The 25943-nt window shown below is 33.0% G+C and overlaps 2 protein-coding genes across 4 annotated transcripts in view; one reads left to right on the top strand and one right to left on the bottom strand.

The window, feature by feature from the left end:
- The window catches only part of LOC136028340 (sushi, von Willebrand factor type A, EGF and pentraxin domain-containing protein 1-like), a 111614-nt gene extending 101682 nt beyond the window's left edge, over window positions 1-9932 (top strand). Inside the window, exons 14-15 of one of the 3 annotated variants that reach the window (XM_065706125.1) lie at window positions 2845-3003; window positions 7389-7558. In XM_065706125.1, the coding sequence (XP_065562197.1) occupies window positions 2845-2995 (151 nt within the window). In that variant the 3' untranslated portion in view covers window positions 2996-3003; window positions 7389-7558. Of the gene's footprint in view, window positions 1-2844; window positions 3004-7388 lie in introns of all 3 variants that reach the window. The other 2 variants (XM_065706123.1, XM_065706124.1) reach the window with 2 other exon arrangements.
- Window positions 9933-22844: 12912 nt separating this feature from the next.
- Window positions 22845-25943, bottom strand: part of LOC136028339 (PR domain zinc finger protein 5-like) — a 72889-nt gene continuing 69790 nt past the window's right edge. Inside the window, exon 4 of the mRNA XM_065706122.1 lies at window positions 22845-25271. Within this exon, the coding sequence (XP_065562194.1) occupies window positions 23836-25271 (1436 nt within the window). The 3' untranslated portion in view covers window positions 22845-23835. The remainder of the gene's footprint in view (window positions 25272-25943) is intronic.

Here is a 25943-nt window from a genome sequence, read left to right as displayed (position 1 = left end):
AATGTGGTTGAAAGGATCGGAAATTATGCATTTAACGATAACAAACTCCTAAAACCCTCTGGGCAAGGGTTATAAGCTTTAAATAATGATGTGGATACAATGTTTCATTATTTCATTTGTGTTTTTTGGTTTTAGACCAGGACACTTCGTATCGAAGGAATTGTCGTAGAAACTGGAAAGAGGGCTGATTCGATTAGAAATTGAAAGGGCTAGTGCTCTTTTTAATAGTCGAAAGTGATTGGAGGACAAAAAAAAAACCCTCACACGCCCTCCATTTCCTCACCACATCCAGTGAAAATTTTGAGATAACCATTTTGTTCAGAACAATAGAACGGTCCAGCAAGTATGTCTTTAGAGATTTTGGGCATGTCAACCCCCCACAATTATAAAATTGCTCCACTACGCTTGTTGCTTTAAACTAAATCATAGGGCATTTTATGTTTGATTGCTAATAAGACACCTCAGCAATATATCGAGCACGACTGGGGTATCGACCTGAAACTTTTGGGCCTACTACTATTACTACTTCTACTCTCACAATTTGAATAAATAAAAAGATATTGGAATGATATTAAGTTTTATTTTTTAGGTCAACTTCGGAAGTTTTAAAATTAAATTAAAAATACGCTATGTGTCAGGATTAAAAAACATTAAAAGTTTCTCCAACATACAAATAGCAACTCAAACTACGGATTCTTATAGAAATTGAATAAAAAAAACAAGTCTTTTTTAACGGGAAGTAAGCAACGACATTAAAACTTAAAACGAACAGAAATTACTTCGTACATGAAAGGGCTGCTTCCTCATCAACACCCCGCTCTTTACGCTAAAGTTTGACTCTTTCTCTTAATTCTACTTTTTATAACAGTAATATTTTGCCTTCTGGCAAAGAATACAAAATTCAAAATTTTTGTAGATAGGAGCTTGAAACTTCTACAATAGGGTTCTCTGATACGCTGAATCTTATGGTGCGATTTTCGTTAAGATTCTATGAATTTAAGGGGTTGTTTTCTAAAATAAGTTTGTTTTCCCTATTTTCTAAAATAAGGCAAATTTTCTCAGGCTCGCAACTTTTGATGGGTAAGATTAAACTAGATGAAACTTATATATTTAAAATTAGCATTAAAATGCGATTCTTTTGATGTAGCTATTGGTATCAAAATTCCATTTTCTAGAGTTTTGGTTACTATTGAGCCGGGTCGCTCCTTACTACAGTTCGTTACCGCGAACTGTTTGAAAATATATTTTATCTTCTTTTTTCAAATTTAAAAATAGTTGAAGTTTGATGCTTTAGACGCCAACATTATTTTATATTGCGAAGGCCAGATGAAAATATACCTTGAATAAATAGTTATCCATAAATAGTTTAGTTTTTAGTGTTTATCTTTTGTAGTTGTTTCGCACTCTTACGAAAATTACGTTGTGTAACATACATACTACGTTTTCAATTAACATAGCACATTGTGTCAGGAAAGAAACAAATATCCTAAGGTAGAAAATAAATCTAAAACTTCTTTGTTAGTAGGCCCCCTTCCCCGGAAGAAGAGTATAAAATATGATCTATTGATTAATATAATTTGTAGATAAATCATATTGATAGATATGATTTATACGAACGTATAATATAGTCATTTTATCCCTGTCAACAGAAAAAAAACTGTCGGTTTATGCAAGGATTTTGACAATGCGACTCATCGATTAATTCAGTCCGTGTTTTTCATATCCTTTATTATGCATAGGACTATTGCAAGTTTTATTTTTTGCAAAATATATTATTTCCAAGAATATATTAAAACTATTTAAAACAGATATTATTACCCATTTTATGTATATTTTTTAAAAATATTTAAAAATATACTATTACTCCATTTCACAAACATAAAAAGAGTTTGGAACTTTCGACATCTTATCTTGAAGGCCAGGCTAAAATATACCTTATAGGCTTCTAACAGCTATTCAAAAATAATTATTGATAGAAAAACGAATATTCTAAAATCAAAAATTATTTAAAATCTCTTTTTTGTTAGACCCCCCCCCCCTATTGGGTGATGATAGGAATGTAATATGGTTGCTATGTTCCTGTCGATAGAGAAACAAAACAGTCTGTTTTTATGACGATCATAACAAAATGTTCGACTATTTTAAATTAATTCGGTATGGTAGCTTTTTTGCACAGTTTGACAATTTTTTAGTTGTATTGCACTTACCCTCGAGGCTCTTATGCCCTTTTAGAGTTTGGCTTCTCATGGCTGTTTGAAGATTATATAATTTTTTGGGCAGTATACCTATGTTGTAAGTTTTGCCTTGTTAAATCCCAAAAATAATCAGTAAAACCATCTGGATAAATCCAACAATGTTTCTCACGAACAAAAATATAAACATCAACATGTATGGATTTCAAAAGCCCACTTTAGTGTTGTGTGTTTTAGTTTAAATGTATGTGTTCTTAACCTGCTTTGTTGCTAATTTGGCGTGCACTACTGCCAAAAACTGCATTTCCGCAATATAAGGGGTCTTTTTTAATTTAAATGAAGGTCCCCATTTATCCAAACTTCTTAAGAAAGGATTTTTATAAGAACAATTTTTTTAACCATAAGATGTTATAAAATTCTGTTCACCCGTTTAAAACAGTCACAATCTTTTTTCACTTTACTTAGTTACTAACCCTTTTGGACACTTGCCAAATGTAAACTAAAAGACTCAAACTCCTTAAATTACTATGTTTAAAGCAAATCACAAGAGTCCTAGTCACAGCACTCGGCTGACTCTACGACAGTTTACTTACATCGTACAGTAATTAGTTACTGACTTACCACTGACTGACTTTACTGAATCAACTTATAGCTGCAAGCGTGTAAAAGAAAACCCCAGTGGTGGCAAGTGGTATACTGTTTTGGCGCTTCCTTTCCCTGATCAGACGACAGGAAAACGACTTGTGGGGTCACTGAAAGCCAAACATGTAGCAGGTCAATTCTCGGGCCGTGGAGACAACTGATAATATTGGTAAACATTGCATGCTGAACTATAGCTTGAAGGCTTTAGCTTTTCCTATTTTCTACCGGGTGGCCACGTAAAAGTGACTTGTTTTGAATACAAAAACTCAACTAACTGTAGGATAGTAAATACTGGTATATTTTAATTTTTGTCTGGGAGTAATTAATGCAAAAATTGTCGATAACGAAATTTAAAATTCATTAGTTCATAGGATGTATTGGAAAGTGTTGACCCTGAACTATGATTTAGCAAGTCTGATTTTGAGTACGAAAAACCTATTTGTGCTGCATACAAAACTGCCCCTAAACATTCTTCGTGATGGTGTGTTGTTCAATAAAAAGTGATTTTGGATTTTTTTTTATTTTTTTTTTTGTAACATAAACTCTGGTAAGACGATTGTGAAAATTGCACAAGATGAAATTGTAAAAAAAAGTTTTGAGAAACATGTTGAGGCGTGCTAATCCTAGTATTGAACTTCACGTTCAGCACTTTTAACGCCTCCTTTGAATATTCAGTATGTTGTTGTTCATAATATTCTATCTTTATTAGAGCGAGGGATTGCGGAGGGGACAACCCATTTCATATACGGAGTAATTTCTGTTCGTTTTAAGTTTTAATGTCGCTCCTTACTTTCAGTTAAAAAAACTAGTTTTTTTTTTAATTTCTTAACGTTTTTGAATTAATGCATGTTTGATTTTGGCTCTCCGCACATAAATTATCAAAACGAAATTTGTATATTAATTCTTTTTTGGCTAAATGGCTTTCTCTTAGGTTTGATCAGACGATTTTGAGAAATAAGAGGTGGGGAAGGAGGCCGAGTTGCCCTCCAATTTTGCGGTTACTTAAAAAGGCAACTAGAACTTTTAATTTTTAACGAACGTTTTATTAGTAAAAAATATACGTAACTTAAGAATTAACTTACGTAACAAACTTTATATTCTTATATTTTTATTATGTATACGAGGGGGTTTGTACCCTCGTTAATACCTCGCTCTTTAAACTAAATCGTAAGTTTTGTCTCAATTCTTTAAGAATGACCCCTGGATCAGAAAGGCCGTAGAATAAATAGTTGAAATTACTAATTATACTTTAACATAAAGAGCGAGGTATTTATCTCCTCCTAAATACCTCGCTCTTTATGCTTAAGTATTTTTAGAACCTCTCATATGCGTAATAATCTCTGTTCGTTTTAAGTTTCAATGCTACTCCTTACTTTCAATTGAAGAAACGTTTTCATGTTTATTTTTTCATTGTTTTTTTTTATAGCAATGCTAGAAAATCCTGCGCCCTTTTCATTGAATTTGTCTTCCCCCATGACATATTCCTCGTAGGAAAGATCCTCCCCCGTAGCCCCATCACCTCAACCCCACCCCCCAAACCAAAAAAATCCTTCTGAAAACGTCTGTACACTTCCCAATAACCATTACTGTATGTAAATACTGGTCAAAGTTTGTAACTTGCAGCCCCTTCCCCAGGGATTGTGGGGGAGTAAGTCATTCCTAAAGATATAGTTATTATGGTTTTCGACTATGCGGAACAAAATGGCTATCTCAAAATTTTGATCCGTTGACTTTGGGAAAAAATGAGCGTGGGAGGGGGCCTAGGTGCCCTCCAATTTTTTGGTCACTTAAAAAGGGGACTAGAACTTTTCATTTCCGCTAGAATGAGCCCTCTTGCGACATTCTTGGACCACTTTGTCAATGCGATGACCCCTGGAAAAAAAAATAAACACGCACCCGTGATTTGTCTTCTGGCAAAAAATACGAAATTCCACATTTTTGTAGATAGGAGCTTGCAATTTTTGCTCTAGGGTTCTCTGATACGCCGAGTGCGATGGTGTACTTTTACAGAATCCTTATGTATGTAATTTTTCATTGAATCGTTAAGATTCTATGACTTTTAGGGGGTATTTCCGCCTATTTTCCAAAATAAGGCAGATGTTCTCTGGCTCGTAACTTTTGATGACAAAAACTAAATTTGATGAAACTTATATATTTTTAGAATCAGGATGAAAATCCGATTCCTTGATGTATCTTTTAGCATCAAAATTCCGTTTTTTAGAGTTTCGTTTACTATTGAGCAGGGTCGCTCCTTACTACAGTTCGTTACCACGAACTGTTTGAAAGCTTTAGCGTTATTAATATCTTCGCAAACTGCATTCCATATGATGATATTATTTCCTAACTTGGCGGCTTCCAACTTCACAATCCGACACATTGAATCTTAATTTTTTTTTTTATTTTAATAATTCATCGGTACAAATTTTTAATTGCAAATTGAGGCAGGACGTATCATTTTCAATTTTCGATTTACTATTAACCATCTTATTTTTTAGAACCGAATGTTCTTTATCCAGATTATCGACCCTTGTAGTAAGAGTACCTATTTGATTGCATAAGTTGTCTAATTTATTACCATTTTCTTTTACGATGTCAAGAATTTGCTTAAAATCTTCAGCTAGGATTGATATTTCCGGTTTCGAGCTAGAACGATCATGCGAAGCGTCTAATGAAATATTCGTACCTTCTCGTTTCGGATTTTTCCTTTTACGTCCCATTGTACATTAAAATTGTACTAATATCCAAATATTAACACGTATTACTAAATATCCAACAGTTCTTGAAATAATGTTTTCAGCATTGAATGAGTATCCAAAAGTTCATGAAATAATATTTTCACATAAATCCACACAGAGGTCTTAAATGCGTCTTACTCTGACGAGAGCATTGAATGAACTGAGAGCATTGAATGAACTGAAGTTCCGTATGTTTTTCTCTACTACATTCTTGTGGATGTGGCTAATTGACAGACATAAGAAAAAGGGAAAGTAAGGAGCTTGATTATAGAAAATATATAGATACAGTAAAAAATAGCTTACACAAGATAGGGAATAAGATCAGTGGCACGAATGAACGGAAGAGGAAGGGACTAATTTCAGGAAGAAGCATTTTTTTTTCTTTTTTTAATGAAGATACAAAGTAAAGTAATTTAATTCTAGGGGAACTGAGGAATAACTGCGTCATCTTCCTCTCCCCCCCGTAACTAGTCCCACTGAAAGCTATGTCCTGATGGATTTCCCTCAAACTGATCAATGCTAAAGTTTTTTCCTACTAATACGACATTGCCAAGTTATCAAAGACACGTTAGAAAACCTAATAACAAGCTGCAATAATGGCAGACGTTGCGCTATCGATTTTTGTTCATAATTACTCACTCCTGCTAAAAAAAAAAATCACGCTTAATAAAGTAAGTAATGCTGCTAAATGAGTAATTACGAAAAGTACATCTAAAAAAGGAAAATTACAACATTCCAAAAATAGTGTGTTTTTTTCAAAAAGCATTTTCATAATCTATTTCTTTAATTACCTCTTTCAGAAAAGAGGGGTGATTGTCTTATTTTTAACATTATATAAATTTTTTATTTGACTCAGCAAACTTCCAACAAAAAAATCTAAATGACGCAGCAAAAGTTGCTGCTGAAAGAAGAAAAACCCAAACTTTCCAAGAACTAGAGGTTTGCAACAAACTCGTTTTTTACACTACATATTTCAATACTCATAAAAAAGTCGATGCTACATCAGTGCATAAATGGGTAGCTTGACGCAGCCCTTAACCCTTTGATGCCGTTGATTGCAGTGCATAAATGGGTAGCTTGACGCAGCCCTTAACCCTTTGATGCCGTTGATTGCACTGCATAAATGGGTAGCTTGATGCAGCGTATTTTGTATCAAAACATTCAAACTAAATGTCGCAGCAAAAGTTAGCGCTGAAAGAAGAAAAAGAATAACATTCCAGAAACTAGAGGTTTGCATAAAAGACTGGTTTATTACAAAGCTTTTTTCAATACTTATTTAAAAAAAGAAGTCAATGCTACATCAAGGTATATACGCGTAGCCTGACTTACCCAATTTTTCCAAAAAATTCAAACTAATTGCTGCAGTAAAGTTAGCGATTAAAAAAGACAAAGAATAACGTTACGAAAACTAGAGGCTTCGATCAAAAACTAGTTTCTTATACTTTTGTCAAAATTTATATGAAAAGAAGAAAATGTTAAATCTTTACCAGTGCATATACAGGTAGCTTGAAGCCGTGAATTTGTAAACAAAAATTTAAGATTATATGACTTAGGAAAGGTTAGCAATGAAAAAAGAGAAAGAATAACGTTCCAAAAATTAGAGGTTTGTTCCAAAAGCTGTTTTCTTCAATTCCTTCTTTCAATGCGAATCTTAAAAAGAATGCCAATGTTAAACTTTTACATGTGTATAAAAACGAAGAAAATTATTGCAGAAATGGGAGAGAATTGAAAAAAAAATTCCTATCTGACTTTACCTGTATTGATGTTCGAACTAAAATGCTTGAGTGAGTACTGTTATTATCTATTTTCTTTCTTACAGAGTAAAGAATGGTCATGGATATAGGAAAGGTGGTTCATCTGGTAAAAGTAATTCTTCCGGCACCTCATCATCTGACCGTGCCTTAAATAAATACTATCAAAAAGCATGGGATGACCTTCAAGGCTCGAGTAAAGGTGGAATGGCTCGACTTGGGGGCACAACTAGATCCCACGTCCATTCAAACCATCGTGATGACGATTTCAGATCGACGAAAGGCACGAGTGAAGGAATGCGTGATGATGGTGAAATGGTTGTTGCGGATGTTCATGTACAAAAAGAAAAGAAGAGACACCATCATCATCATCATCATAAACGGGGGAAAAGCCGTGGCGACGATGAAAAGAATGCTAAAAGATATTGAAAGGTTTTGTTAGGAAATACGTTGAACAAAATGAACGATATCCATACACAATTTTAAAAAATCGCAAATTCTTAAATTTTAAGTGCTGATCAGTGAAATGGCACGTCAAATAGTAGCGGATCTTTTGTGAATAAAACTAGTCTCCAAGAAATGTTTGAGCTGCTAAGCTGAAGAGGTGGTTGTAACGGGATGATCTACGTTGGTGTTTTTTTTTTTTTGTTCCCCTAGAGGTTTGATCGCAAAAAGTCTTCGGTAAGTCGATTGAGGTGCCTACGCAAGACATTTATTTCAGTCCTCGCATTACAAGTATATTGATATGTCTTTATATTTAGATGAAATAATATTTCGATTATTTTTCCCAAACACATAATTCAAAGTTCCCTTATAACGTCCCCTGTTAAAAACTTCTATCTATCTTTATTATGCTTAAGTATTCATAAGTTTTATTGCTTTAAGATACCTTTAATGATTTGTTTCGTCCCTTTATTTTTTTTTTCTGATATCTCCTAGTAATATATATTGCGTGCTCAGTCTATGTACTAATTAGAAAAAACATATCGTTACTATTTCAGCTGAGTGTTGTAATTCATGATTTGTTCTCCCACTTGCAATCTTAGAGTTAAAAGAATTATTGCCCTTGTAGGAAAATATCCGAAGGGTAATTTGAATTCAAATTAATTTCGTTTGTGCTATATTTAGATTCGATTTTAATTAGGAGAATGTTGCTGTCATATTATATATAAATATTCTTATTTTGTTATTAATATTACAAACAAGAAGAGGTGCTGTCAAATTCTGATAAAAGGTCTCCCAAAGCTGATCGTGCAAATGTCTAAGTAGTTTCTTTAAAATAATAATTGTTTTAATTAAAGCTGAAATTTGACTAATTTCTATTTATTTATGTAACTTTCTAACTTTGTATGCTTAAAACAAAATTAAATATAACCTTACTTTTAAAATTAAAACCCAAAGTCAAAACTCCTAAGTTGTGTTTGTTTTGATTAAGAAAATGTCCATGTGGTAACTGAGGCTTTTTTTCTGCAATTGAAACGAACATTGCGGAAGTGTCTTTTTTATTTTGATTATTTCACAGACATTTTTAAACTGTCACATAAGTAGAAAATACGCAAAAATAAACAAACAAAAGACTGCAATCATCCTCTAGCGCTATCGAGAAAAATTATGTGTATTTTAAAAAGTGTTTCTTAAAATACAAACACACATTTAAAATCTTCTTTAATATCTATGTTTTTGCCTTTGCCTTGCGTTGGCTCAAAGGACAAAACCCGCCTTTGAAATAAAACAAAAAATCATTTTTTTTCCATTTTTTTCGAAAGTTGTGAGTTTCTGCTGAATAATTCCGCCCTAAGCATTTTGTAAACCAGCTAATGGGGTTGGAAAACATATTCCCTTCTTAAAGAAACAAATCTGGGTTGGATTCAAGAAAACATTCAATGCCAAGCTTGTTTAGATAATCCAGAGTTCAAGCAAAAATTCGTGCTTAAGAACTGTTCGATCTTTTTATTTGCTCTAAATTTCTCACAAGAGAACCAGGTAGTTGAAATTCAAATTCTCTTCTGTCGAATGGATTAAAGCGTGACACAGGAGCCAATCAGGTTTTGAAAAGCCTGGTTAATTGGGTTTTCTCTTTGGCCTGCGTTACGGACTAATGCCATGGCTTGTGGAAATACACCGCAGACGTAAACCATTCAGCGTAAAGCACAGTTTATTGAAGAAAATATTATAAAATTTTTGTCTTTTTTGATAGTTGTGAAGTTTTCTATTTCTGCTCAAAAATACTGAACACCTAGCGGGGCTTTAAATTTTAAATTCATGAGGCATAGATGTCTTTCCTTCACTCATTTGATGGCACTAAATTCTTCTTTTTAGTTTCCTATACTATTAAAGGGAAAAAAGCAACAACGCGATATCAATATCAAATATTCAATTATCAAATATTCAATTATCAAATATCAATTATCAAATATCAATTACAACCTTCAGCTGAATGGTGTCGAAATGGCTGTTTGGAATGTTATTAATTTAATGCATAGGAAGATATGGTCAAAGTTGTTTTAGCTTTTGACTTTGTTAACTTATTGAGTGTTCTAATTTATTTGTAAATATTTGTTGCTTAGTAAACTTTTGTAGTTTATACATTAAATTATGGAAGAAAAAACAAATCTTTTTCTGGACATTATAAAACCTGTTTATTTTGTATCAGTGAATGATTAAGGTGGTTTATTGGATTTTTTCGACAACTAAGGAGTCGAAGAGGAAAGCGGAAAAGGAGATAGAGAAAAGGCAAACAAATCGGATTATGTATAATATATTTGCTCATACAGATTATACTCATTTCGACATTTCAACCAAAGGCATATCTAAATGAGTTTTCTGATACTACTAATACTGCTACTACTACTACTACTACCACTTTTGCTATACTACAACTAGTAACAACTTACCGCGGCACATAGCTGCCTAAGGCGAACATGGATGGGCACGCTCCTCCTCCATCCGAATCTATTCGAAGCCTTCCTTTCAAAACCCTCTCGTTAAGTTCGAATTTCCCTTAAATCCTTCATTGCACCTTCGTTCTATCCTGTATGAGGACGATCTGCTTTTCATTTGGACGTAGATGATTTTTCATCATCATCCGTAGTTACTCAGCTTTACTTAGAATACAACCAAGGTAACATTTTAACAGTCAGATTTAAACGCTTTAAACAGGAATGAATTTCATTGGTTGGATTGGGATCGCCTTATATTTTCTTTTTGACAAGTAAACTACGCTGGGGTGAAACCTAAGAAATTTGGTTTAGGTGATTTCCAAGTCAAGTAAGTTGGTAACATGCCGAGGGAGATATATATTTACATATATCTTCCCTGTATCAATTTCCCATATAAAATTTCTGGACGCTTACTTTACTTTGTACTTCACTGCAAGATAAAGATACGATTCGATGGCACATATTAAGCACTTGAGTATTTCTATTTTTTAGGAGTTCCTCATTAGGAGTTTTTCATATCTTTATTCTCAATCAAGATAAAACAAAATATACATTCAGGCATGTGTTTAAATATAATTGGCCATATTCACAAAAAAAAGAAAAATATACAGAATTGAATATATTGAACAACAGCAATCAATTGTTTCTTCCGTACCTCTAAAACTTTCTTTATAAAACTTTCCACTGCAATAATTAGGTCTATAGGAGAAGTCTCCAAGATACCTGGGAGCCATGGTGCATTCCCACAAAACAACTATTCCTTAAATTTTCCAAACTTTGGCAATTATTCAGAAAATGTTGCAAACCATCCCACTACTCCCTACAAAGGCGGCAAGCACATTTACCTCTCGGGCCCTCATCATCGTAAGAATCTCAGCGTCCCTTACGCAGTGGCACAAAATTTACTTGCAACCACACCCAGCACTTCAGCACCCTCCACGGCAGGTTCGGTCTCAAGTAAAATTCCTCTCCATACACTACTTTAATCTGCTTATAAAACCTTAAAGTACATAGCTTCTCAACACCAGAAAGTCAAACCTGAATCTACTGGTCCCCAAGGTGCGAATCCAACATACTAAGGAAATTATCGGGATTACAATGGGAACCCAGGCCCTCATTTCATGTCTCCGAAAAGCCAGCATTATCAAGCAGGGCTTAAACCTGTTTTGCCCATGTTGCTTTTTTTAGAAAATTTCAATATATTATTGTAAGGCGCTTTTGCTAAACGGTTATTGGACAAACGTAACAATTTCACCAAAACTTAATCATCTGTATAAATCTCTTAACATGCCGATTCGATAAACCCAGGTCATCTTTAAGCAACAAACTACTAAAATTATTTTGCAAAGCCTGCTACTTTTTAAAATACGTAAATTGTGGAGACTCAAAATGTCTCGCCATAGTGTCCCTCCCCCCATAATTCGCAACCATAACTGGCGCTTTAAGGCTCTGTGGATGGGATGAGTGCAAATTAATTCTTTTAGCGGGGATACCTTGCATGACAAGTCTGGTGTCAGCAGCCACGATAATTCTGGCTCCTACAGCGCATGTTAAAGTTGCTGCAGTTAAAAAAAACTCCTTTGCCGAGTGTTCTGGGGACTGACGCGTTTACTTTGAACATTCAACCTCTGCGGGTACTTGCCATGTCATTGTTATATTGTAATGTTCCTTGGCATTTCAAACCTGTCTTATGCTTATTTCCCGTGATTTTGTAAATAATTACCCTCTATTCTGAAAAAGGAAATAGAATTTAAAACATTTTCTTGGATAATCCTTTTCCTTGTACCCACAACATGTAAAAATCCAGAACAACCCTTAAAAATCCTAACCAATTCATAAAAATCCAGTAGTAAGGGGGGTTAAGGATTTAACGACACCGATAGGGGTTTACTATTGGAGCTACTAGTCTCTCAAGACGTTATTACGCGCAACTGGGCCTTGTGCAATACTATAGTACAATACAAAAAATTCAGACATAATCCAAAACAATTCCAACAAAACATAAAAATTATTCTTGTGAAATACAAAAATACTTTGCACAATTCTGACAGAATGAAAAATAGTTGATGCAAAAAACAAAATACTAGGTATAAAACGAAAAGTTCCAAAAACATCCTAAATACTTCTTATAGAATACAAAAAAGTTCAAACATAACCAAAATAATCCTAAAAAAAACAGAAATAATTCTTAAAAACAAATACTTTGCACAATTCTAAAATATTTCTGACACAATGAAAAACAGTTCGCGCAGAACACAAACTGCTTGGTACAAAACAGAAAATAATTGCTACAAAGCACAAAAATTGTAGCAACATCCAAAATACTTCTTATAGAGTACAAAAGGTCCAAACTGAATTAAAAATAATTCCTACAAATTAACAAAATACAAAAATAGTTGGCACAATTCAAAAAGTTCTCACAGAATGAAAAAATAATTGATGCAGAACACGAAATGCTTGCTCCAAAACACAAAAATTCTACCAATATCCCAAATACTTCTTATGGAATACAAAAAGGTTTAAACATAATCCAACTAATTCCTACAAACCAAAAATAACTCTTGAAAAATAAAAAAAATACTTTGCACAATACAAAAAATGTGCTAACAGAACGAAATACAGAAATACTTAGCATGACTCCAAAACAGTTCTATTAGAAAGAAAAATAGTTGGTGCTGAAAAAAAATACTTGCTACAAAACAGAAAAATTCTAACAACATCCAAAATACTACTTATAGAATACAAAAAGTTCAGAAATAATCCAAAATAAATTCTATAAAACAAAAAATTATTCATACAAAACCCAAAAATACTTTGCAAAATTCTAAATTATCAAACAGTTCGTGGTAACGAACTGTAGTAAGGAGCGACCCGGCTCAATAGTAACCAAAACTCTAAAAAATGGAATTTTGATACCAATAGCTACATCAAAAGAATCGCATTTTAATGCTGGTTTTAAATATATAAGTTTCATCAAGTTTAGTCTTACCCATCAAAAGTTACGAGCCTGAGAAAATTTGCGTTATTGTAGAAAATAGGGGGAAACGCCCCCTAAAAGTCATAGAATCTTAACGAAAATCACACCATCAGATTCAGCGTATCAGAGAACCCTACTGTAGAAGTTTCGAGCTCCTATCTACAAAAATGTGGAATTTTGCATTTTTTGCCAGAAGGCAGATCACGGATGCGTGTTTATTTGTTTTTTTGTTTGTTTTTTTCTTTTTCCCAGGGGTGATCGTATCGACCCAGTTGTCCTAGAATGTTGCAAGAGGGCTCATTCTAACGGAAATGAAAAGTTCTAGTGCCCTTTTTAAGTGACCAAAAAAATTGGAGGGCACCTAGGCCCCCTCCCACGCTAATTATTTTCCCAAAGTCAACGGATCAAATTCTGAGATAGCCATTTTATTCAGCGTAGTCGAAAAACCTTATAACTATGTCTTTGGGGACGATTTACTCCCCCACAGTCCCCGTGGGAGGGGCAACAAGTTACAAACTTTGACCTGTGCTTACATATAGTAATGGTTATTGGGAAGTATACAGAAGTTTTCAGGAGGATTTTCTTGGTTTGGGGGAGGGGTTGAGAAGAGGGGGATATGCTGAGGGAACTTTCCTTCGAGAATTTGTAATGGGAGAAGAAAATTTCCATGAAGGGAGAGCAGGATTTACTGGCATTATTTAAAAAAAAAACAATTAAAAAATAAAAGGGAAAAAGCTTTTTCAGCTGGAAGTAAGGAACAGCAATAAAACTTAAAACAAACAGAAATTATTACCCATATGGGGGGCTCACCTCCTTCTAATACCTCGCTCTTTACGCTAAAGTATTTTCAGTAATTTCAACTACTTATTCTACGGCTTTTGTGATTCAGGGGGTCATTCTTAGTGAATTGGGATAAAATTTAAGCTTTAGTGTAAAGAACGAGGTACTGACGATGGGGTGAATCCCCTCATATATGTAATAAAAACATGAGAATACAAAAGTTCTTTACGTAAGCTAATTTATAAGTTACGTAAATCTTTTACCAATAGAAAGATTCGTAAAAAATTAAAAGTTCTAGTTGCCTTTTTAATTAACCAAAAAATCGGGGGGCAACTAGGCTTCGTCCCCCGCTCTTTTTTTCTCAAAATCATTCGATCAAAATTATGAGAAAGCCATTGAGCCAAAAAAAAAAATATGCAAATTTCGTTTTGATTATTCCTCTGCGGAGAGCCAAAATCAAAACATGCATTGATTCAAAAACGTTCAGAAATTAAATAAAAAAAACAAGTTTTTTTAACTGAAAGTAAGGAGCGACATTAAAACTTAAAACGCACAGAAATTACTTCGTATATGAAAGAGGCTGCTTCCTCATCAACGCCCCGCTCTTTACGCTAAAGTTTTTTACTGTTTTAAAAAGAAGAATTGAGAGAAAGAGTCAAACTTTAGCGTAAAGAGCGGGGCGTTGATGAGGAAGCAGCCTCTTTCATATACGAAGTAATTTCTGTGCGTTTTAAGTTTTAATGTCGCTCCTTACTTTCAGTTAAAAAAACTTGTTTTTTTTATTTAATATCTAATAGAATGAAAAATAGTTGATCCAGAACACAAAATACTTGCTACAAAACACAAAATTCGAAAAACATTAAAAATTGCTCTTTTAGAATAAAAAAAGTTCAAAAATAATGCAAATATTTCCCAAAAAACAGAAATAACTTACAAACTACAAAAACACTTTAGACAATTCTAAAAAAGTGAAAACAGAATGAAAAAGTTTTGGCATAGAACACAGAATGCTAGCTACAAAACACAAAATTCTACCAACATCCTAAATACTTCTTATAGAATACAAACAGTTTAAACATAATCAAAAACAATTTATACAAAACCAAAAAATTATTCTTACAAAATAAAAAAAACTTTGCACAATTCTAAAATAGTTGTAACAGAATAAAAAACAGCTGATCCATAGCACAAAATACTTACTAGAGAACACCCAACTTATAACAAAAACCCGAATACATCTTACAGAACACAAGAAATTCAAACATAATCCAAAATAATTCCTACAAAACAAATAATTCTTATAAAATACAAAAATACTTTGCACAATTCTGGAATAGTTCTAACAGAATGAAAAATAGTTTGTGTAGAACCAAACGTACCTGCTACAAAACACAAAAGTTTTAACAACATCCCAAAGACTCCTTAAAGAATAACATAACCCAAAATAATTCCAACAAAACAAAAGTTAATCCAAAATATAATCCAAAATAAATCCTACAAAACAAAAACATTATTCCTATACAGCAGAAAAATTCTTTGAACAGTTCTAATATATCTAATAGAATGAAAAATAGTTGTTCCAGAAGACAAAATACTTGCTAAAAATACAAAGATTCATAAACACATCCTAAATACTTCTTTTAGAATACAAAAAGTTCAAACATAATTCAAATAGGACTCTTTACAAAATTCTAAAATAGTTTTAACAGAACAAAAAATTATAGTTTTTAACTATAAACATAAGTTTTTAACATAGTTTTCAACTAAAAAAATAGTTTTCAACAGAATGGAAAATAACTCTTGTTAAATACAAAAATAATCTACGAAATTCTAAAATAGTTCTAACTGAATATATATAGTTGGTGGTGAACACGGAATGCTTGTTAAAAAATAACAAAATTTCTAATAACATCCCAAATTCTTCTTACGGAATACAAAAAAGTGCAAACATAATCCAAATAATTCATACAAAAAAAATGTTATGCTTACAAAATAGAAAAATACTTTACACATTTTAAAATAGTCCAAATAGAATGAAAAATAGTTGGTTGAGAGCATAAAGTACCTGCTAAAAAACACAGAAATTCTGACAATATCCCAATTACTTCATGTAGAAAACAAAAAGTTCAAACATAATCCAAAGTAATTCCTATAAAACGAAAAATTATTCTTACAGAATACAAAAATACTTCGTACAATTTAAAAAAAAAAACTTTTTTTTAAAAAGATCCAAATACTTTTTTTAAAATACAAAAAGTTTAAACATAATCCAGATAATTCTTGCAAAACAATAATAACTCTTATAATATACAGCAATACTTTACACAATTCTAAAATAGTTCTAACAGAATTCCTACAAAACAAAAATAGATCGTACAGAGAGAAAAAATACTTATTATAAAAAACAAAAATTCTAACAACATCCAAATTCGGCAGAAATACAAAAAATTTCAAACATAATCCAAATAATTCCTACAAAGCAAAAAATTATTCATACAAAGACAACAATAATTTACAGATTCTAAATAGTTCAAACAGAATGAAAAATACTTGGTGTAGTGCACAAAGTACCTGCTAAAGAAGACATACATTCTAAAACCATCCCAAATACTTATAATAGAAAACAAAAACTTCAAACATAATTCGAAGTACTTCCTGCAAAGCAAAAAAAAATAAAAAAAAATTGCACAATTTTTGAAAACGTTAAAATAGAATGAAAAATAGTTGTTGCAGAACACAAAATACTTGCTATAGAAAACAAAAATTTAAAAAACAACCAAAATACTTAATTTTTAGGACAAAAAAGGGTTTTTTCTAAATTTTTATTAGATTTGTAATTGATATTTTTCCTCTTGCCATTCATAAATAAAATACACATAGAGATCGCTTATCATTAAACTATTGAGAATTCAGAGCATGTAACTCATCAAGACAAATATAAATCAAACAATTCAATCCCAGACTGAAAACAACAGAGGGAGTCACTTAATTAGAAATACAAGTGTCCTCAATTCAATGAGCCAAAATTACCAATTAAAAAGTTTGTCCTGAACATTTCTAGAAAAGAGTATCTCGTTTGCATCTGCCATTATAGTTCTCTTACGGTAAAAGGTAAGGTAAAGGATACGGCAGGAGGTCCTCAAGGTCCTAACCGGCGGTGCTGATTTCCGTTTCAAGGCCCTTCAGCAAAAAAGTAAAAAGGGGCGATGGGGTCCAGCAATCCTATGCTTTTGCACAACATTTCTGTTTCTTTTCCAATACTTCTCCAGTTACTTCTCCACAATGTGCCTGCCGAGTGGCACTATCTGGCCCGAAATTTTTCACCCCAAGGATTTTCAACTTTTTCCCCACAAAAATAACTTATAAAATAAAATTTACCATTGTTTTCTTTAATTGAACTGCAGAAACTTGCCACGTCATTGTTATATTTGGCATTTCAAACCTCTCTTATGCTTATTTCCTGTGATTTTGTTAACAATTACCCTCTATTCTGAAAAAGGACATATAATTTAAAAGATTTCCTTGAATAAGCCTTTTCCTTGTTTTCTAATAACAAAATTCTAATAACATCCCAAATACTTCTTAATAGAATACAAACAAATCAAACAAAATCCAAAATAATTGCAACAAAACAAAAAAAAATTATTCTTACGAAATACAGAAATATTTTGCACAATTCTAAAATAGTTGTCTTCTTATTGAATACAAAAAGTTCAGAAATAATCCAAAATAAATCCTATAAAACAAAAAAATTATTTATACAAAACCCAAAAATACTTTGCGAAATTCTAAAATATATCCAACATAATGAAAAATGGTTGTTCCAGAACACAAAATACTTGCTACAAAACACAAAATTCGAAAAACATCCAAAATACTTCTTTTAGAATAGAAAAGTTCAAACATAATCCATATATTTTCAAAATAACAGAAATAACTCTTACAAACTATAAAAGTTCTTTACACAATACTAAAAGAGTTCTAATAGAATGAAAAATAGCTGATCCAGAACAAAAATACTAGCTACAGAACACGCAAATTCTAAAAAAAAAACGAATACATCTTACAGAATACAAAACACTTTGCACAATTCTCAAATAGTTCTAACAGAATGAAAAATAGTTGGTGTAGAACAAAAAGTATCTGCTACAAAACACAAAAGTTTTAACAACATCCCAAATACTTCTTAATGAATAAAAAAGTTCAAACACAATCCAAATTAATTCTTACAAAACAAAAATTAATCCAAAATATAATCCAAAACAAATCCTACAAAACCAAAAAATTGTTCCTATAAAGTATAAAATTATTTGCACAATTCTAAAATATATCTAATAGAATGAAAAATAGTTGTTCCAGAAGACAAAATACTTGCTAAAAAACACAGAAAGTCTAAAAAAACATCCTAAATACTTCCTTAAGAATAAAAAAAAGTTCAAACATAATCCAAATAAAATTCTTTGCAAAATTCTAAAATAGTTCTAACAGAATAAAAAATTGTTTGTGTAGAACAAAAAATACTTGCTACAAAACACGAAAATTCTAAAAAAAGGCTAAAATTTCAAACATCCCAAACTCTTCTTACAGAAAAGTTCAAACGTAATCCAAATAATTCATACAAAACAAAAAATTAGGCTTACAAAATGGAAAAATATTTTACACATTCTAAAATAGTTCTACTAGAATGAAAAATAGTTGGTGCCTGCTACAAAACATATGAGTTCTAACGACATCCGAAATACTTCTTATAGAATACAAAAATATAGAATACAAAAATACTTCACACAATTTAAAAAAACTAATTTAAAAAAAAAAAATCCAAATACTTTCTTTAAAATACAAAAAGCTCAAACATAATCCAAATAATTCTCACAAAACAATAATAACTCTCGCAATATACAAAAATATTTTCCACAATTCTAAAATAGTTCTAACAGAAGAGAAAATTGTTGGCGTAGGACAAAAAAAATTGCTACAAAACACACAAATTCTAACAACATCGCAAATACTTCTTATAGAATACAAAAATCTCAAACATAATCCAAAATAATTCGCCAAAACAATAATCTTACGAAATACAAAAATACCTTGCATAATTCTAAAATAGTTCTTGCAGAATGAAAAATAGCTGATGCAGAATACAAAATACTTGTGTAAAACACCCAAATTCTAACAAAAACCCAACTACTTCTTACAGATTACAAAAAGTTCAACCATAATTCCTACAAAACAAAAATAATTCTTAAGAAATAAAAAAAATACTTCGCACAATTATAAAATAGTTCTAACAGAATAAACAAGAGCTAAGAGCTGGTATGGCACTTTTGACAAGGTCGGAAGAGCCAAGAGCTTCTTCCCACCAAGTTCCATTGCGATCTCTTCGCTCCAAGCGTTTTCAAAGATTTCCGGTTTCCCCCTCCAATTCCCCCAACGTCACCAGATCCGGTCGGGATTTAAAACAAGAGCTCTGAGAAATGATGTCCTTCTAAATATCAAATTTCATTAAGACCCAATCACCCGTTTGTAAGTTAAAAATACCTCATTTTTTTCTAATTTTTCCAAATTAGGTCATCCCCTCCAACTCCCCCAAAGAGAGCGGATCTGGTCCGGTTATGTAAATCACATATTTTGGACTTTTGCTTATTCTTCCCACCAAGTTTCATCCCGATCTTTCCACTCTAAGCGCATTCCAAGATTTCCGGTTCCCCTCCCACCCCCGCAATGACACTGGATCCGGTCGGCATTTAAAATAAGAGATCTGAGTTACGAGGTCCTTCTAAATATGAAATTTCATCAGGATCCAATCACTCGTTCGTAAGTTAAATCTTATTTTTTTTTCTAATTTTTCCGAATTATCCCCCCTCCCTCCAAACAGAGCGGATCCGTTCCGGTTATGTCAATCCCGTACCTTGGACTTATGCTTATTTTTCCCACCAAGTTTCATCCCGATCTCTCCACTCTAAGTGTTTTCCAAGATTTCAGGTTTCCCCTCCATCTCCCCCCAATGTCACCGAATTCAGTTGGGATTTCAAATGAGAGGTCTGAGACACAATACCCTTCAAAATATAAAATTTCATTGAGATCCGATCACCGTTCGTAAGTTAAAAATACCTGATTTTTTCTAATTTTTCCAAATGAACCGTCCGCCCACTCTCCCCCAGATGGTCAAATCGGGGAAACGACTATTTCTAATTTAATCTAGTCTGGCCCCTGATACGCCTGCCAAATTTCATCGTCCTAGCTTATTTGGAAGTGCCCAAAGTGGCAAAACCGGGACAGACAGACCAACAGAAATTGCAACCGCTATATGTCAGTTGGTAAACACCAAGTACCATAAGAAGGAGGAGTTGTCTCTATATACAGTCACTGCAGTTTAAGCAATTTTCATCACGTAAATGCAATTTTGAAACTATTTTTGTGTAGCAGAAGGGCCCAGGCGAGAGCAAACAAAATCTCAACATGTAATTTCTGCTCAAAATTCAATGAAATTTTACTTATGACTCTTCAGACTTTTAAATCCATTAAGTTTTCACCAAAGGCTTAAGCTATTACCTATTAAACTCTTTCTAAATTTTCCAGAACATTTAGTTTTAGGCCACATGTCTAGGGAGATCAATAGACCATAGATCAATGAGGACATTGGAACATATTGTCAACTTCATGCATATTGTAGAACTCCGCACAATCACAAAACGTTTAACTGCTTTGATTATAGCATTTAACGTTATATTAATATGTAACTAGTTAAGGCTACCAAAATGGAGCTACTGGATAATTCTTGAATTATAGCAGGTATTAGGATCCAGTGCATTGGCTCGTAGACCCAACAAATGCAGGCTTAACCCGTTATCGGCCTTAACTGGGCAAGATACTTAACTATGTGAACCAGCAATGGGTTTCTTCATAGTAACTTAGGTAGCAATGAAAGACCACTATTAATGGAAATTCCAGTGTTAGAAAACTTTTATTATCCCTTGATTTCCACTTATCATCTTAAAATTATTCTGAAGATTTTAATTAACAAAAAACAAATCCCCCCTATAAATTTTGAAAAGAGCTTTTATTGTACTTTCATTGAAAAATTATCTTGGTATTTTTATTGAAAAAAAAATCAAAAAGTATCAAAAAGCAATAACTCGTCCCACTACCCCTAGATAAGGAAAAATACGCATTACCAGAGCTGAACACTGTTATTAGCATAATTACGATGTGAAACAAATCTAAGTAAGAAAAAAATTTGTTTTACATTATTTTTCACGTTAGCACAATTTTAGAGTATTAACAGCAATCATATGAAGTGCAGGATTTGTCTCTTGTTTGACACCTCTGCTTTACCGTAACATTCTTCTTGGACGATACCCTCAAACCTATCCATAAGCAGCAATAATCAGTCAAGTCCAATACCAAAAACAAATACTAAAAATATGGACAGCATTGTTTTATTTCCAAGCACATGATTCAGAAGTGTTCATCTAACACTGAAGTGTCAATTTGCTTGGCTTGGCGACAGTACATTAAATTCAGGAGCGGGTAAGGGATTCAGACCTATAAACCAAAATATGAAAATGTCTGACAAAAACGCAGTTTTGATAAAGTATAGGCTAACTAACATATATTCTCCATAGCCATTTTTGTGATGGTCCAAAGTTAAAAGCATTATACCCTGACAAATAAATGTTAAAACAAATAAACATAATGTCCTCTCGATAAGTCTGCCTGTGAAATGCAATTCATATATTTTTTTTTCTTTTTCATCTTTGTTTTTGAACGTACAAAATTGGCAAAATGTCAAGCCATCAAGGGATATGCTGAGTTGGTGCTATATTTAGATAGCCTAGTGAAGGGGCATAGCTTGTATGGTGTTTGGCACCTCAATACCAAGGAATAAAACCTCCAATTTTTGAGTAGCGTTTTACTAATCATTAACCCAGAAAACATTAGAGCCAAGACATAAGTGCAGAAGGAGTGACACCCAAATAAAAAATATCGGTTTTAGAACATACAAGAGATACCCGTTTACTCCAACAAATTATTTTTTACGTAAAATGACCTTTATACCAATTTCAAAGTTGTTAAATTATTAAACATCCAAGGCCATACACTGAAAAATACCTGATCATTACCAGGGACAGCCCAACTCAAAAGTTCATAATGTTTGAAACACCCGTGAAAAAGAGAATTTTTTTTTAAGGAAACCTCTCTCCAAAAATGTATTGACTGAGAATTACATTCATACCAAATCCATGTCATGAATAGTTCTTTGTAATAATGGATCCACCTAGTGAATGCATATGTTATGTAAAAAAGAGTTGGTTCCACACCATCTAACGATTGTGAATGAGGTTTGTCTTTGAGCCGCAGCCAAAATTACTCCATCTCTTCGCTGAGAAAGCCAATAAATCAACTTTGATAAACCTGACAATCAAAATGAAACATAGCTGGATCATGGATCAACTTCTCAAAACTTGTAACAAAGCTAACATTTAAGTTTTTAAAAATCAATTTCCACAAGTCTGGTGTTGGAAAGATATTTAATCATTATAACCCTAATACTGTTTCAAGAAAATTGTGTAATCATCATTAAGCATTATGTCACAAATCATAATAATTATGTCAAATTATTAGGTTATGTCAACCATAATTAGGAATAATCGTATATAAAACTAAACTCCGACATTCTGCTCTAGCAGTTTTGAACTTGAGGATATTTGGTGTGTTTTTCTACGTCAATTATAAAAAAAAAAAATATAAACAGAACACAATGACAAAACTTCTAATTAACAAGAGAGCTTTATGCTTTGGTACTACAAACAACAATTGGACAAGTATCAAAAGTGAATTGGTTTATTAAAAAAAAACCATTGATATTATATTAATACTTGGAATACACAACAAGGATGGAGGTTACATTACTGCCATCTTACAACTGCTTGAAAATGTACAGACATTCAAAGCAGGGATTTAAAATAAAGAGTTGTTACCGTGAATGTCCGAAGTTTATGAATGTCAACATTCACTGATGAATGTCATAAATGTTTTTTTTCTCCTTGGTTTTAGTCAAAGTTACCAGTCTATGTTTTTCAGATTTATGCAAGGTTTGGTGGTGGCAGGTTAGGTTTTAAAGGTTAAAATAGGTTTTTGACCCATTTTTGTGATTTTTAACAAAACCTAATCAAAATTTTACTATCAAAACTTGCATAAGATTGAAAGAGCTTATTCGCAAGCTAATTGAATCCAAGCAGAGAAAAGGGAATCTCAGACACTCACCAATGAATGTTGACATTAACCATATTCCAGAAATTCACAGTAATAGAGTCTTCTCATAAGAAAAACAAAGGTGCCATCTAAATCCTCTCTATCATTAGAGACTAAAACCTTACTTAATATTTACACAACAGTCATGTTAGCTTTTAGCTTACATGAAAACGGCTTTAAGCCTAGGCATTCCCTCTTTTAAATTTTAGGGCTCTCCTTTCATGTCTAGTAGCTCTCCAGTCTTTCCGGTTCTACGAGACAATTCTAAACTTTCTTTATCAGCTTCAGAAATCAATTTACCCATAGACTTTTGTCCCACCAAAACTTAGAATAAAAAATGGCGGCAAAAGAAGCCGGTTTCTCCATTCATCGAGCAACTACGCACCAAATCTGACTTTGATTCGACTTTTTTCTGCTTATATTTGAGTCGGGAGGGGACGCTGCAACCACTTTGGCCCCGGGCACCACCAACTCTAGGAACGGCTCTACATCCACATGGTGCCATCTACATCCTCTCTATCATTAGAGACTAAAACAATGCTCAATATTTACACAGCAGTCATGTTAGCACTGAATTTCCTCAAAGGTATGCATCGCAGAACAGTGTTCTTCGCACTCTTCTTGAGTTTCAAACATCTGACTACACTCCGAGCACAGCCAAGCAAAAGTACCTACATCTGAGTTTATAGTCATCTGTTTTTTATCCTTGCCTTGTCTAGTAGATTTTCGAATCATGTAGTCTCTTTTGCCAGCACAACGACTTTGATGAAACGCAAGGAGGGTAGTTGTAGGCAAACTAAGAAAACATCTCTCACATTCATGTATCCTGTCTGTCTCATAATGGCTAAGAAAGTGATTAATCAGGTACATAGAACAGGGAAATATTCTGAAGCAAACAGGACATGTGACATTTACATCTCCTTGATCAACATTAACATCATTCCATGCATGATCTATTAAATGTCTCTTGTAAGGCTCACCAGTAACAAGATGTGATCCACACTTAACACACTGTTTATATTCTCGAGTTGCCTTCTTTTTCTTCGGCTTCTTCTCTTGAATATGTTCTCTTAGCGAGTGTTTTTCTGTTAATGCAGCCGTTTTCGATGGCAAAAAACAAAATTCACATTCACTTGGTCTTGGCGGGTCGAGATGACAGACCATATGATTAATAGTATACTCAGGTTTTTCAAATGTACGAGGACATCTAGGACATTGCAATATATCATTTCCTATTTCATGGGCAGCATGCTTTTTGATATGTTGAAGAAATAATACATTGGCAACACTGGTTTCACAGAAAGGACATTGTTTTTTCTCTCTCTTTTTATGTGTTTTGTTATGAGCGAACCGTTCTTCACTGGTATCAAATGTCTTTTTACAAATATGACACGAAAATACCTTCTTTATACCATGTTCTGCGTCCTGATGTTTCTGGAAAGAATATTGATTATAATAAATCTTGCCACATTTCTCACATGTGAAACGAGTTAAACATTCGTCATGAGTGCGCATATGATTGTATTTGTAAGCTACGGCTACATTCTCTTTACAAATTTCACATTTAAAGTGTTTAACTTCAGAAAAATGCACCGAATTCCTATGAAAGTTTAATTTACGGCGATTAACTTTTAAATCACAAACATCACATTCAACCAAGTCAGTATGATGAGTCTCTTCATGTTTGTCACAATCTTTGCGGTTGACAAACACCTCCGGACAGTTATCACAAAAACAAACCTTTCCATTGAAGTTATGGTATTTTTTCATATGGAAGGGGAGTTTGTTACCACTGAGAGTTTCATTGCAAATTGGACACTGTGCAATCTTCCGCCGAACAGCTGGGTCTGACTTTTTTCTTTTGCTTGTATTTCCACCATCTAAGCAGCCATTAATGAAGTAAGAATTTTCTTTGGAAAATACATCCATTTGGGCTTCATTTTCACTATCAAAATGGAACCCAGGGAGATCAGTAACCAAAGGGTTGGATTCACCAATTCCTGGAATTAATTTAACCACAATAAGAAGCGAATATGAAAAACTATAATAAGAAATTAGAAAAACATATTCAATGAAGAACCCCTTAAAATAAATGATGACGAATCTCTCATAATTACATTTTCTGCACCACCATCAAAACGATCATTGTCTCACCCCGGGGGTTTGGCTAGGTCAGTAGGTACAGCCTCTGACCAAAGATTTACATGTGAGGACTTCAGGGTCTGACATTCCCCACCCGAAACTACAATTTTTGTTCAAGTTTCTGGACACTTCTTACTCAAAATATGAACATTTTTTAATTATTAACAACTTCCAACCAGAGCAAAATTATGTGCACGTGCATGCATCGGACGCCCGATCCTGAGATTACAGACTTGGGCTAGACTTTGTTTTCCATTAATAGATTTATCTGCACATTTTAAATTTTTTTGGCGAGTTACATGTAAAATAATCATCGATTTGTTGCATTAAACCCTATAATTATGGCGATTTTGTTTCCCTTGAAAGATTTGTGTAAAGTCTGTAAGCCCCTCTAATCAAGAAGAATTAAAATACAACATTTATTTTTAAATTCATCTCATTCTCATTTTTAAAATAAATAGGCTTTCAGTGATATTGTTCCTTTTTTCATCGATACATCAATTTCCCTCTAAATTGTTTCAGCCTAATTG

This window comes from Artemia franciscana, chromosome 6, assembly GCF_032884065.1.
Source record: "Artemia franciscana chromosome 6, ASM3288406v1, whole genome shotgun sequence".
Classification (NCBI taxonomy): domain Eukaryota; kingdom Metazoa; phylum Arthropoda; class Branchiopoda; order Anostraca; family Artemiidae; genus Artemia; species Artemia franciscana.
The sequence above is the reverse complement of the archived record's forward strand: the minus strand, read 5'-3'. Positions and strand labels throughout refer to the sequence as shown.